The sequence below is a fragment of the Callorhinchus milii genome, unplaced genomic scaffold (assembly GCF_018977255.1).
Source record: "Callorhinchus milii isolate IMCB2004 unplaced genomic scaffold, IMCB_Cmil_1.0 Scaffold6, whole genome shotgun sequence".
Classification (NCBI taxonomy): Eukaryota; Metazoa; Chordata; class Chondrichthyes; order Chimaeriformes; family Callorhinchidae; genus Callorhinchus; species Callorhinchus milii.
Window position 1 is genome coordinate 6,792,515 of NW_024704747.1, and position 15,174 is coordinate 6,807,688.

At 38.0% G+C, this 15,174-nt stretch overlaps 1 protein-coding gene across 1 annotated transcript in view; it reads left to right on the top strand.

The window, feature by feature from the left end:
- The window catches only part of LOC103180487 (low-density lipoprotein receptor-related protein 1), a 552,054-nt gene that overhangs the window by 152,698 nt on the left and 384,182 nt on the right, over window positions 1–15,174 (top strand). Inside the window, exons 4-5 of the mRNA XM_042336207.1 lie at window positions 2,614–2,733; window positions 5,635–5,763. Coding sequence (XP_042192141.1) covers window positions 2,614–2,733; window positions 5,635–5,763 — 249 coding nt within the window. The remainder of the gene's footprint in view (window positions 1–2,613; window positions 2,734–5,634; window positions 5,764–15,174) is intronic.

Below are 15,174 nucleotides of genomic sequence, written 5' to 3' on the forward strand. Positions count from 1 at the left end.
TTTGATCTATGTTACAAATGTTCAAGAATAAGTCGAATGCAATGCATCATCATGAGTTAGAAACTACAGCCTTTGATGTTAGTGCGATTTCTAGGTCAATTGTGTTATTTCAACTTCACCTTTAAATCAAACATTGGAGTATATTAATTATACTTTCATTCCAGCCTCCTGGTGCTTTGCAATCTTCTTATATTTGTTATAATACATACCTCTCTGCACAAATTAAATTAATTGAATTTAAGAAATATTAGATTCTGTTTATAATTTTGCTCCCAGTGAAGATTTTGTTTTATCATACTACTCATCACTTTCTTTCTCTTACATCTGTCTTTACTTGCTGAGGGGGACAGATAACATTGTTTTTCTCCTCTGGACTGTTCATTAAGAGACGTGCAAATGTTTCTTGGATTGATTTCCTCCCTCCCTCCCTCCCTCCCTCTGCATTGACATTGTGCATTTGGATGTCAACTAGGCTCAGTTGGTCACACTGTCAACCTCTGCATCAGAAGATTATAATAATCCAATAATAATCCTTGCATTTGATATAGCGCCTTATCACGTCTTTGAGACATCTCAAAGCACTTCACAGAATATACTTTAAAGTAAATTGACTGTATATTTAGGTGGGTGAAATGCTGCTAAATTATTATCATTTTATTGGGAGGAATTATTATCCCCAGAAAAGTGATCCACCAGTCGACTAACAACTGGGTTCCTACTTACTGCTAGGTAAACAGAGGTGTATGGAGTAAGGAAACTTGCCCAATGTTTCACCCTGCCCAGGAATCGAATCCAGCTCCTCTTGCTTGCGAGACAAATGCTCTAACCACTAAGCTGCAGAACTCCATTGTGTCCTGTGGGTTGTGGGTTTAAGAACCACATTGGGATATTGAATTCACTATCCAGTGCCATTACATACAATACATCACATTACATAATAGAGTGTCATCACATGCATACAGATATCTTGTTGTACCATCAGAAGTAATTTTTTGTGTAGGAGTTTGTGATGCCGGGAATAAACTAAAATGTACGTAGAATCTTGTATTCCTCAAAGCTGCGTACTATGCCTTTTTATGACTAAAATAGTTGACCTTCTACTTCAAAGTCTTGAATTAATGGATTAGTTCTCAAGTGCTGTTTGTCAGGAGTGGGAGCCCTGGCATTAGATTTCACCTCAAGTGAGTTCAGTGTATCCAGAGCTCCATAAATGATCAAGCTGACAAAGTCAAGCAATTTTTACAGTCAATGTGCTTCACCAATCTAAGTAAATCCAATCTTGATGTAGACAAAATAAAAACAAATCTTATAGGTGAAAGGCTGGCTGAAGAATACTGCAATTTCGAAAAGCTGTACAAAAAATTAGCACAATGAACAATTGAAGCGTGGGAGTGAGTATCACATGAACAAAATACAATGGTGTACACAGTATCGGAGTATCTAGCGAGTAATTAGGTTTTGGGTTGCCATTCAATGGATTGATTGAGATCGAGCTAAATTAAGTGGGCGAAGCTAATCTTATCATTAATGTGTTCTGCTCTATGCTTCCTCAAACCATTCCCTATGTTCTTAATCACTTCTATATAGGATAATTTTAACTTGTAATGAACTCAGTTGCTTTTGCTTACCTCACGTATATTTTGAAAATGTTGCGTTGCCAATTAGCCAAAAAAAATCCAATTTACTGTCTCAGTAATTCCCTTTTGTTGTCGCTGTTAAATCTTTTTTTTAGCAATAAGACATTTTAACCAAATTCTGCACAATATTCAATTAAAAAAATGCAATAGATTAGTCTATAATGTCATCCTATACTAGAATCATTTCATCAAATTCATTATTCAGATTGCATATCAATAGAGGAGAATAAAGGAGAAAAACATATATTTGTAATAGTTTAAATATATAATTTGGACTCGGGTTCCGAGGCCACATTGCATGATGTTTAATTCTGCTTGATTGATCCTTGTGTTTCACACTCCCAGTTCACCACACCAAGGTTAAAAGGAATAGAAGGCATGTTTCAAGGAATCAGTGCAATCAGCTAATTCACTCTCAGCGCACAGTCTAATGTTGTTCATAAGATTTTCGCAAAACATCACAGAGAAGGATACTCACAAAGCATCATGCTGCTACTTCTCTCCTTCCGTGGAGACCCAGAGGGCCTATGTAAGGCAAAAAACAAAACATATCTCACAAGAAAAGTATGCAAATCCATAAAACTAAATTGAAATGACCTAATTGCTAACACATTATGAATAATAATTGGCAGCAGTAGCTATCTACTTGCTTAAAGTGGGAATGGCTACATCAATCTTTAAGGTGGAATGGCTGTCCTTTCCTACCGTCTGCCAGCAAATTGAGTGCATAATATTTAATATCATCCACAACTTGCTGATTACTGTCTCACTAGAAATGGAGTGGAGAAATTGCACTCAAGAAGACTAACTCTGGTATGGATGCAAATTGCATTCAGACATGCCTGCATTATATGTTTTTGAAGAATACTTAGGTTTGATTTATTTGTTTTTTACGGCATCTTACCAGTGCAGAAATTAAATTCCTGATGTCTTGTTGTTGGACTATGTACTTAGACTTGTATCTACTTCTTTTCAGAATTGTCACCAACATGCAACCGGGCTCATTGCCAGTATGGATGTGCAATGACAAGAAATGCCACACTTTGCTACTGTGGTGATGGATATAAAGTCGCAGAAGATGGGAGAAGTTGCGAAGGTCAGTAGTTGTAACCTCTTGCCTTTGAAAGATAGATGTGCAAGATTCAGAATTCACATTTTTATGATGCATTTGTAAAGCTTACCAAACTGATAAATCAGTGATAAATCAGTGAATATTAGGGAAACACTATCACTGAACATTTAGATTTCTTTTGGATATGGAAGGGAGTTATTTTCTACAAGGTAAATTGAGTCAAATAGCTGCATGCCTGCATCAATTGCTTCATCTTTTTTTCCCATTATATAATGAAAAGAATTGGAAAATTTTATTACCAGTGTGAAGAATGAGCTATTTATGAAAGGTCACAGGTGGAATGCTATATATATATATATATATATATATTGCCATCAAACTACTCCAGATATTACTGGGTATGGGTTTGAGCCACAAAATGATAAGTCAGGAATCTGGCCTTTGAAAAGCTTTAGCTACAAAGAATAGAACTCTGTTGTTATAAAAATGTGTTTTGATATAATTTGATTCACTTATACAGCAAAAAGGATGTGAACCGTGACATTTATTTACTACAAAATGTTTATGACAGCGGGCAGGAAATGACATTGGTGATGACCTGGAAGTTGACCACTTTGGTTTCCCGTGCACCGACTAGTGTTTGGAACTGATTATTTTTCTGTGTGAGTGGGCAATGAATGCAGAATCGATTACTGGTGATTATGTCCCATTTTAGTGTTGAAAGACACTACCCCGAATGAAGGGCGCTATATCGAATAAAATTGTTGGTTGGGATTTTATAGACCCAAACTATTGCATTATAACAGAACTCTGCTATATATGAAGCAAGAAGGTTTCAGTTAATATTTTGTGTTTTCTTTTAATACGAATTACAACTTGTCCCTTCCAGATGTCCTTTCGCTATACAGCAATTCCCCATCAACATAAGTAAGATGGCAAGTGAGCAGTTGCTATAAGTATTACTCCTCATCCAGCCACTGGGTGGCTTAAACCCTTTACTGATGTTCTGATCAATACATCTCCCTCCTGACAAGTAAAAGATTGAGGACTCGCCAAGTAGAATATTGTGGGAATGTATATCCTTCTGCTCTGTGGCACCATTTATTATAACATCAATACCCTGTTCCTCTGGGGCAAACTTCACCTTTTTGTCTAATTCTATTTGGTGAAATAATTGTTCAACATAACTGAAACTCATTAAAAAAAGTCTTTTGTTACAATCTCAAGTACTGTGTATGCAAAATTTTGTTAAAGTATTCATAGCTTGTGATCAGTAAAAGAATGTGTGCTGGAGATCCATATTATGTAAGAACTGATGTGCTACTATCATTTGAATTCTGGGAAGAAAATAATGAAGTATTATATTCAACAACAATACAGCAATTTACACTTGTACAACACCTTTCAAATTGGAAGAATGTCTCAAAGCCCTTTACAAAGACTGAATACAAACTGGGAGGGGGTAGGGGAACTGGGGATGAGGGAAAGATGTCAAAAATACAGTCAAATAAGTGAAATTTCAGGTGGGATTTGAAAGCAAAGGTGAAAGGGGCTAGTTGGAGAGATTTCAGGAAAGAGTTTTTGCACGGAAGGGGCAAATGGCTGATGGCTCATCCGTCAATAGGGCACAGAGTGGGCAAGGAGCATGAAGTAGTCCAGAACTGGCAGAGCATAAGGAGCGTCATCCAGAGAGGAGTCACAGGCAATCGCAAGGATAGAGTGGGATAGGTTGTGGAGGTATTTGACATTGAGGATGAGAATCTTGAAGTTGATCTGCTTGGTACAGGGGGCCAGTAGAGCTGGGAAAGGATAGGGGTGATGGGCTCACTGAGAGGATAATGCACTGTGGGGTTCTGTATGGTCTGGAGATTGTTGATGGTGGAACTGGGGAGGTTGGTGAGCAGGACATTGGAAAAGTCAACACAAGTCAACATACTTTTGTTCATTTTACAAAATTTAGCACGAATTAACAATGTGGTAACATTCTATGTGCTACTGCCCTTTAAAGCAGGAATCATATTACATTTGCTTAAAATGGTGGTAAACTCCATTTTTTAAGAAGTAAGCACTATTGACGTTTCTGTCATTTTTATTCAAACCCAGTTGCTTGTTTGTGTCAATTTTACAAGGGCGTTTGAATGTATGATGCTCGTAGTAAGTGATCCTGGAAGTAAACACAAGATTAGCATCCTCCATCACTTGCTCTGTTTATCATGTCATGGCACATAGAGGAGAAATATGTGACATTTCATAATGAGTTCAATGTGATAACTATTAATGTGATAATTCACATTGAATCTGTTATGGGACCTCACCCTCATCCTATGGCATGATTTAATGAAGCACCAGGCTTCGGGACCACATCACACCCACCCTCGCTCGCCTCCACTGGCTCCCCATCCCCCAGAGGATTGATTTCAAGATCCTCATCCTCACCTATAAGGCCATCCACGGCCTTGCTCCCTCCTACCTCTCTGTCCTACTATCCCCCTACCTACCTGCCTGTACCCTCCGTTCCTCCGGCTCCGGTCTGCTCCACGTCCCCCGCCCCAATCGCCCTACCATCGGTGGTCGGGTTTTCAGCCTCTCAGCCCCAGGCTCTGGAACTCCATCCCCCAGTGCCTTTGCCTTGCTTCCTCCCTCTCCTCCTTCAAGGCCGGTCTCAAAACCTTTCTCTTTGACCGAGCCTTCAGCTCCCCTCTCGACTCTCTTCCCCCTCCTCGCTCCCTCCCTTCCCTCCCCTCACCCTGACCATTTCCCCCCTCCTCGCTCCCTTCCTTCCCTCCCCTCACCCTGACCATTTCCCCCAGCTCGGGTCCTGACCCAACTGTGCAGCGCCTTGGAACATCCTCCTGACGTGAAAGGCGCTTTATAAATGGAATCTTGTTGTTGTTGTTAAATAGTTTTATTTTTTGTTTTTTCCAGATTTCGATGAATGCAGTGTGTACGGAACGTGCAGTCAAATGTGCACCAATACTAATGGTTCCTACACGTGCAGTTGTGTGGAAGGTTATCTGATGCAACCAAATGACAAAACGTGCAAGGCCAAAAATGGTAAGAGATTGCTGCTTTCTGTTTTTTTGATGCCGAACTATTAAAACACAATTTTAGGAGGTTTATAGGGTACTTAGGCTACAGCTTTTCATATCATTTCTCAATAAAGCATAATACTCTGTGAACTAATAAAGAGGCTTTCAGGAAACCCGCATCATGGCTTGGATTTGTTTGATTGCATATCAGAGCTTGACTTTTGATATAGCAGCAGATCATGCTGAGTCTAAATTCAGTTTAAATATACCCTGATCCCCAAAGGTTATCAAAAAGACCTCCAGAATAATCATTCAGCTATGCGCCTCCACGTCTTAAAACTCAGTCTCTTTGGTTCCATAAGCAGCATTCTCCCAGTCCTCACACTTGTCTTCAAATTCCTTCATCCTCTGGCACCATCCTACTTCGATCTGCTTACACCCTACTCTGACATATTTGTTCCCCAACCCACTACCGGCTGCCTCTGCTCAACTGGTTCCTCGTGCCAGTTGAGCAGAGGCAGCAGGTAGAGGCAGCTTGTGCCTCGTGCCCTCCATTCCACCATCGGTGGCCACACTCTCAGCTATTACACCCTGAAACTCTGGAATACTCTTCCTCTATCCTTCCGCTGTGCCCTCTGCTTCCCCATCTTCAGGTTGTGCCTAAAGAGCTTCCTCTTCGACCGTGCCTAGCGTCAACTTCCCCCAACTCAGCATCGAGCTCTGCCACTGATAAGTGCTCTAGGGCATATGAGGAGCGCTATATAAATACTATTGTTGTTGTCCTTCTGACCCAGCTGTGGAAGTCTTTGCATTCCAGGGAGTGTTTGATCACCTCATTTTATCTTTGTCCCTTTCATTTCTGATCCCATTCCCAAATAGGTAAACATCAACTTATTTTATGAAAAAAATAAACCTACCATTCAATGTTTTAGAGCCATTGCACATATATCACTGTGCAATATTTCTTTCCTCGAGCACAAATGAAACCCTGACAGTAGTTCCTTAGTTACAATCCAAGTTAAACAGTATGTTTACATCTATATCAACTGTGTGCTTCACCATGTTAAAGACATGAGCCAGCCATCCTCCCACTCTCATTTTTGCTTGATTACCATCACTGTGAGGTTCTTGTCAAAGTTTAGAGCCTATTTTTTGGAAACATCCCGTCTACCCTTTTTGGGAACAGCAGATAATTGTCATTCTGGAATTAAGGCAAACCACATACATTTCTCTAACACTTTTCTAAATGTGATCTTAGCGTTGATTGAAAAACAGCTTCTTTTAACTTACAGTCGAAGGTCTTTGATTTGTTCTAGACGATTTCATTAGCCCTGTTTATAACAGCTTTCCATTGAAAGCTTTCCATTTCAGTAAATAATAATGACACCCAAATCCTTTTCCTGTTATGCAATTGCTAATAGACCTACTTTATTCAGTATACTCCAGTGTTTACTGTTCCAATATGCATTACATAAACGCTTTGAAATTCATTTGTTTGGATCATTGTTTCTCTTGAGATTTAGGAAATTCAATCAGATACTTTTCACCAATCTTACTTGAAGTTTTGTAAAGCAACTCGCTGATTTCTTTTTCTTAGCACTAAGATATTTGACATCAAGAAGATTATAAAGAAATCAGAAAAATGAGCTTCAGAAATCCAATCAAGATAAGACTGATATAAATACTGATGAGTATATTATACTGACAGCTTTGAATTAGTCTTAGTTTAGGTGTCAACCTGGCTCAGTTGGTAACAAGTTTGCCTCAGAGTCAGGAGGCTGTGGGTTCAAGCCCCAAATCTAGATTTTTGAATTCACACTTTCCTCACACTTCAGTGCAATGCACTAAATTATTGGAGGTGCTATCCTTTAAGTGAGACATTATGTCTGCTTGTTCAGGAGGACATTGAAGGTCCCATAGCACTATTCAAAATAGAAGGTTGTTTCTCCCTGTGTCTTGGTCAACAATCCACCCAGATAAAATTGAGCATTAATTTAATCACTGTTGATAAGACATTTCTGTGTGGAAATTGTCTGCTGTGTTTGGCTACAAAATATACATATTCTACTGTATTCTGTGAAGCGTCTTGAGACACCTCGAAGCCCTGATAAGGCACTATATAAAATGCAAGGATTATTATTATTACTTGTTACACTAAATGCTATGAAGTAATTTGAGACATCCTTCCAATGTAAAAGTTGCTATATTGAATGCAAGGAATATTATTCTCATTATACTCAATATTCTCAATATACTGTAGAACATATCAAAGTGTCCAGAACATAGCAGAAACTGAATTACTGATATTTGTGGCTGAGAGTTGTTGAAGACAAAAAGCACCATTAAAATTAATGATTGGAAAGTTACCAAGTGATGGGAAAGTTGATGAAGAATATGGGACAGATCAAATCTATAAGTGGACTCAGTAAAATAAATGTCCCATGGCTTCTATTTAGAAGAGGATAGTGAAAGTGGCCCAGTGTTATAGATTATGAATTGTAGAATTTATAAAAGATTATAAAATTTCTAAAACATTATAATTGATGTAGAAGTCTAGAATAGGTTAGGTTACATTGTAGAATTTATAACAGCCAAAGGAGACCAAATTAGATGGGTTCAAGAATAACCTATATCATTAGTGGGTTTACCAATGATTCTTGAATTTAACTAACCTGATCATGACTTAGTGGACTACACAAATATAATCCCTGGTTAAAATAAAAATGCATCAAGCAGTTCTTGACTGTTTGTGGGACATTGCTGTGCGCAATTGGCTGCCGCGTTCGCCCACAAAAAGTCAATTCACTTTACAGTGTGTTCTGTGAAGCGCTTTGGGATGTCCTCCCGACGTGAAAAGCGCTATATCAAATGCAAGGATTATTATTATTATTCTTCTTCAAGGTTTTCTGTCTTTTAATGCAGTCGTTTTTCAAGTATTTTCAAATTATTTAGTTAAGGAAAGTTATTTTTATATCATTAATACGTATAGTATGTAGGTGTCCAACTGTCAGGAAGAGATTCATTGCAATCCATTTTTGTTAAAAAAAATCTGTGCCAGCAGAGATTATATTAATAGAACAATTGAATAAAACTGGATCGTTAGAGTCAAGAAGCCAAGAATATCAACTATTCTCAGTCTGGAGTTACAATAGAAAAACAGAAGTCCTTGCTCTCCAGTATCTAGAGCTTCTATTATTGTTAAGTGAAGGTATTGATGAATGGTGTACTGCTAAAACGTTCGATAAGGTACCACATAATAGACTAATGAACAAGGTCAGAGCATGTGGAGTCAGGGAAAAATTAGCAGAATGGATAGCAAGCTGGCTGCAAAACAGAAAGCAGAGAGTAGGGGTAAAGGGTAGTTACTCAGACTGGCAGGGGGTGGGCAGTGGTGTTCCACAAGAGTCAGTATTGGGACCACTGTTGTTCACAATATACATTAACGATTTGGATTCAGGAATCAGCAGTACAATTTCAAAATTTGCGGACGTCACCAAATTGGGGGGAGTAGTTAATACAGAGGAGGACTGCAACACATTACAGCAAGACATTAATAAACTTGCTGAATGGGCATTTAAATGGCAAATGCATTTCAATGTAGAAAAGTGTGAGGTGGTACATTTTGGTAGAAGGAATAAGGAAGTCACATACATCCTGGAAAATAAAAACCTAAATGGAATAGAGGAGCAAAGGGACCTAGGGGTACACATACACAATTCACTAAAAGTTGCAACCCAGGTTAATACAGCCATTAAAAAAGCAAACCAGGCATTGAGTTTTATTTCTAGAGGGACAGAAATGAAAAGCAGGGAAGTTATGGTAAACCTTTACAGAACCTTGGTTAGACCACACTTAGAATACTGTGTGCAGTTCTGGTCCCCATGTTATAGAAGGGGTGTAGAGGCACTGGAGAAGGTGCAAAGAAGATTCACTAGGATGGTCCCAGAACTGAGAGGTTATACCTATTAGGAAAGGCTGAACATACTTGGACTCTTTTCTCTTGAAAAGAGGAGAGTAAGGGATGACCTGATAGAAGTCTTTGAAATGATGAAAGGTTTTGATAGGGTAGACATAGGGAAGATGTTTCCACTTGTGGGGGAGACCAAAACCAGGGCCATCAATATAAAATAGTCACAAATAGATCAAATAGGGAAGTTAGAAGAAATTTCTTCACACAGAGAGTAGTGCGAATGTGGAACATTCTACCACAAGGAGTTGTATTTAAGGGAAAGCTAGATAGGTACACGAGGGAGAAAGAAATAGAAGGTTATGCTTGAAGGCTTAGTTGAGGAAGGGCAGGAGAGGCTCATATGGAGCATAAACACCAGCATAGACCAGTTGGGCGAGTGGCCTGTTTCTGTGCTGTATATTCCATTCATACACCATTCATCAATACCTTCACTTAACAAAAATAGAAGCTCTGTAGATACTGGAGAGCAAGAACTTGTGTTTTTCTATTGTAACTCCAGACTGAGAATAGTTGATATTCTTGGCTTCTTGACTCTAACGATCCAGTTTTATTCAATTGTTCTATTAATATAATCTCTGCTGGCACAGAGTTTTTTTTAACAAAAATGGATTGCAATGAATACATTAGTATTGTAAAACAAGTGTTTATGATGAAAGACGGTAAGGAAAGACGGTCGTATTGTTTTTTTTTGTTCTATGTAAACTCAATGCAGCTGCGCTACAAAAGCTGATGAGCTCCAGCCAGTGGAGAGATGGAAAGTTTATTTATATTTTTCTACTCCAGATAACAATATTAATACAATTTATATTCTCCGCTAAATGTTTGATTGATTCAGATATTAAACAAGAAGTTGAGATGAAGGAGGTCCCTTGACCCATTTGTTCTCATCCTTTCTTAAATGAGTCCAGGTTTCTTGGTTTCAATCATCTTTTCTAATAACTGCTTCCAGCTGTTGATAATAATCATAATAATCCTTGCATTTGATGTAGCACCTTATCACGTAGTTGAGATGTTTCAAAGCGCTTCACAGAATATACTGTAAAGTGAATTGACTGTATATTTGTGAGCGAAATGTTGTAGCCAATTGCGCAAGCAGTGTCCCACAAACAGTCATGGATTGAGTGACCAAATTCTTATTATTTTATTTGAAGGGATTATTACCCCCAGAGAAGTGATCCACCAATCAACTAACAACCGGGTTCCTACTTACTACTAGGTAAACAGAGGCATGTGGAGTAAGGTTTTGCCCTGCCGGGAATCAAACCCAGGTCCTCTTGCTTGTGAGGCGAGTCCTTTATCCACTAAGCTACAGGACTCTACAGGACTGATCACCTTAATATTTTGGGACGATTTGCGGCAACCAATTGTGCACACCAGTGTCCCACAAACAGTTGTGGATTGAGTGGCCACATTTTTTTGATCATCCTTAATGTAAAGACATATTTCCTCATATTTGTCCTTCACATACAGCACTTGGTATTTGGCCTAGATTTTCCTTCATAGCCCTGAACCCTTGCTCTCTTGTCTTACTGCCTTAGTGTATCTGAACAGTTCCCAGTTTACTTTCTCTCTCCTGTTTAGCAGCTTTTTAGAATTTCTGTAAGGTCCCTATTAAAATTTTTGTTATGCGCTGACGAGTCCTTGCTTATCTCGTCCTTGCTTATCTCGTCCTTTCTCACACCTCATCATCTTAACACTGGATATTATTTCTATTGCTCTCTTCTGTGCATGTAATGAAGATCACATTGTAATTGGTGGTAATTGGGAAATATACCACGGTTACAATATACAGCAAAGTTGAAAGGCAATAAATTGTGTAAATCAGGCCATAGGCTGCATAATTTGTAAATTCCAGGTTAGTTAGTTTTGTGTTTGATTTGTCAATTGTATACTATAGTTATAGTTATAATCATAATCATAATAATATATGCCCTGGATTGTTATAATGCCTTTCACATCAGGAAGACATTACAGAGCGCTTCACAGGAGATTTGTATATATTGTAAAGTGTCTGTAATGAGTATTTTTGTTGGCTAATGCAGCAGCCAATTTGTGCACAGCAGGATCCTACAAACAGCCATGAAGACAATAACCAATTAAACCGAGTGCAACAAATGCTCTGGTGAAACCATTTCCAATAAACTTTCCAATAAAAGTTTGCTGAAACTTGATACACTTATAACTAAAGTTGTGTGTCCTTGAGGGAGAATATGGGGATATATGTGTAAAAATAAAAGATTCCTGTCTCCAAGGCAATGGAACATGTGTATGATAGAATTGCATGCTATAACAATGTGAGGAAATTGAAGGAATTAATGTATGTTGAAATCTTTATTTTGCATTCAGAAATATACTTAAGTAAGTTACCACCGATCAGTAACTGATATCTTTTGTGAACAGAGAAGATTATATATAATTCAATATTGTTACTCCCCTTTCCATTTCAAACCTCCCAATCACCTTGCATCAAATATCAATAAATTTCCAGAAACACATCAACAGTAATGAAGAGCATCCATCAATTCTGGGGTTGTTGAGCAATCGACTCAATGTAATGAATGCACACCAGTGGTATGCTAATTAAATCATCTTAACTGAACCATTTTACCCAGAAAAATGCAACACTGATCAGCATTGTCATGTAAACAACATCTTTTGCAGGCAGTTTAACCCTTTGAACTGTTTAACAATGGTATAGCAACCGTTATTGATGAATAATAATGAAGAACTAGACTTTTCAGAACAACATTATAGATTGTCATAGAAATGTTTCCAATTGGGTAAATTAAAAATATTATAATTGGTTAAGGTTATAAATTACAGAGCATTTTTTTTAACCATAGAATTTTAGCAAAGTAACCAAAGGATATATGAACTCTGTAGGATTTTTATTGGAGAACATTCTTCAAGTTTTGAAATACAAAAGATATTTTAAAAAAGTGTGTTTTTTCAAAATGCTCCCATAAAATCTATTGAAATCTTGTCTGTGTTGGGATCTATTTTCTCCTTCTTCCAGTGCAGTCACAAACCTGGATTGGTTTGACATTGGTTTTAAAAGTAGGAAAAGTTATTATGAGATGAAAACACCACAGAGTAGGAAATCTCTGTGTTCTTCAGAGGTTATTATTCTTGGAACCTTGCAAAAACATACTGTGCAAATGTGATGTGATCTCAGCAGATTTAGCCACATCCTTGGTTTGGCCCCAGACATCCTGCAACAGAATTTATTTAATTTAGCAATGAGTCATTTCCGAATTGTTGAAGTTGCAGATACACTTTATAGCCTCACTTGATGCTCATGCACTTGACAAGCTCTGTTGTGATGTAGGACATTTTGACATTTGCTTAAAACATGCACTTTATTGGTTACAAAGAAATCCAGTTCCATGTATTTTCCGATTACTGAAAGCCTCAATTGACACTTTGATTGAAACGTGCCTATCTGATGAGCTTCAGTATCGCAGATATAATTTGGTGGTATTAAGCAGGTGGCAATTTAATAAATCATTACTAAATAATATTTCATTAACATCATAGAATCTGAAATTGAGATTTCTGGATATTAGCAGAGTACTGGTGGACTTGAAAGTTGCTTTGTGGGAGGAATTAAATAATAATAATCCTTGCATTTTATGTAGCGCCTTATCAGCTCATCAAGATGTCTCAAAGCGCTTCACATTTATACTTAAACTGTTAAGTGTAGTTTGTGTAATTTATGGGCAAAACAGCAGCCCATATGTGGTAAAGTGTTTGCTACAAAAGGTTAGATTAATGCAATATGATTAGGAAAAGCATTTTCCTTTGTCTTTAGCTACTGGTGAATTACATTTTAGTTCTGCACTTCCTTGGAGTGGAAGTGAGCATGAATATATTGGAACTGACAAAATGCTGAAATAACAGGCCCAGACTCCTGCTCTGGGATATTTCTTGCAACTACGCAGTCTCCTGAGATTGCTGCAACACATGCTCAGCAATAAGTGCACATAAAACACCGGCTATTCTGCTGCTCATGTCACAACCATCGTTTTAAAGGTGATCAGTCCTGTAGAGTTCTGTAGCTTAGTGGATAGAGGACTCGCCTCACAAGCAAGAGGACCTGGGTTTGATTCCCGGGCAGGGCAAAACATTACTCCATGTTCCTCTGTTTACCTAGTAGTAAGTAGGAACCCGGTTGTTAGTCGATTGGCGAATCGCTTCTCTGGGAGTAATAATCCCTTCAAATAAAATAAAATAATAATAATTTGGTCACTTAATCCACAACTGTTTGTGGGACACTTCTGTGTGCAATTGGCTGCCGAGTTTCGCTCACAAAATAGAGTCAATTCACTTTACAGTATATTCTGTGAAGCGTTGTGAGACATCTCGAAGTCTTGAAATGTGCTATATCAAATGCAAGTATTATTATTAACAATATATGTTTACACTGTGCGCTATTGTTGCTGCAGAAGCTGCCCTTGCAATTTGCATCTTGCAGGATAATTAAAAATGATGCCAGGAGACATATTATGTTTAATTATTTGTGTCTAGCATTCAGTACCCCCTTTAGGATTGCAGGAAAAAAAAAGCAACTGCAATTTTTGGGGAGGACTTCGGTACAGGCATCAGGAAGGTTGCAGAGAGCAATGATTTGAGTGGAGCAAAGTCCTGCCTCTATTTTTCCCTTCTGTAGGCAAAATTGAAGCTTGGATGAAAGTTTTCACCACCAGAAAAATGAATTAAATGTAATTGTGGCCACAAGAGATATAATCTATTTCAACTGATATGATATAGGCGGTTGGTGAAATCACAGTGGCTTGTCCTTCCAGGAATTCAGAGAATATCCAAATAATGAATTGTAGCAGATCAGGCTGAATGCAGTTCATGGAGGATTTATCGTTAAGTTGGGTGCTGGAGGGTCTATTTTGGAATAAAAACCATTCTGATTTATATCTGCGGTGCAGGTTAATTTAAAATCTCAAACTACAGATGATTTAAACAGATGGAACAGCTTTCTTCTCTTTTCATATGGTAGAACAAACATATCAAAGATAAATAAAAATCCTCATTGGAATTCTAACTCTCTGCATTCCGTTTGTTTACTGCCAATGTTTATTGCAAATGCATTTGACATACAGACTGCTGGACGGTCGAAGTGAATGCCAAATGTTGACCAACAGACCTGAACGCTTGCAGCTCATCTACTCTGACACTACAAACAATTCCATGATGACAATCAAGGTCCTCAAACATCAGCAAGCATTATCATTGCAATTAATTGTAATGCCTTAGGTGTTTTGTTTACTTCCAGTTCCCAGCATCCATTTTGTAGGATGGTAGCAATTTGCTTTAAACTCTCAGAGTACCATCATTGTAAATTTATTGTTGTGGAGCAATCGTGTCTTGATCTTGATTTGATTCTTATTGCTGGATTTTTTTTTCAACATCACCATATTAGCTGCAAATGTACCAGACTGCAAGTCTCTAAAG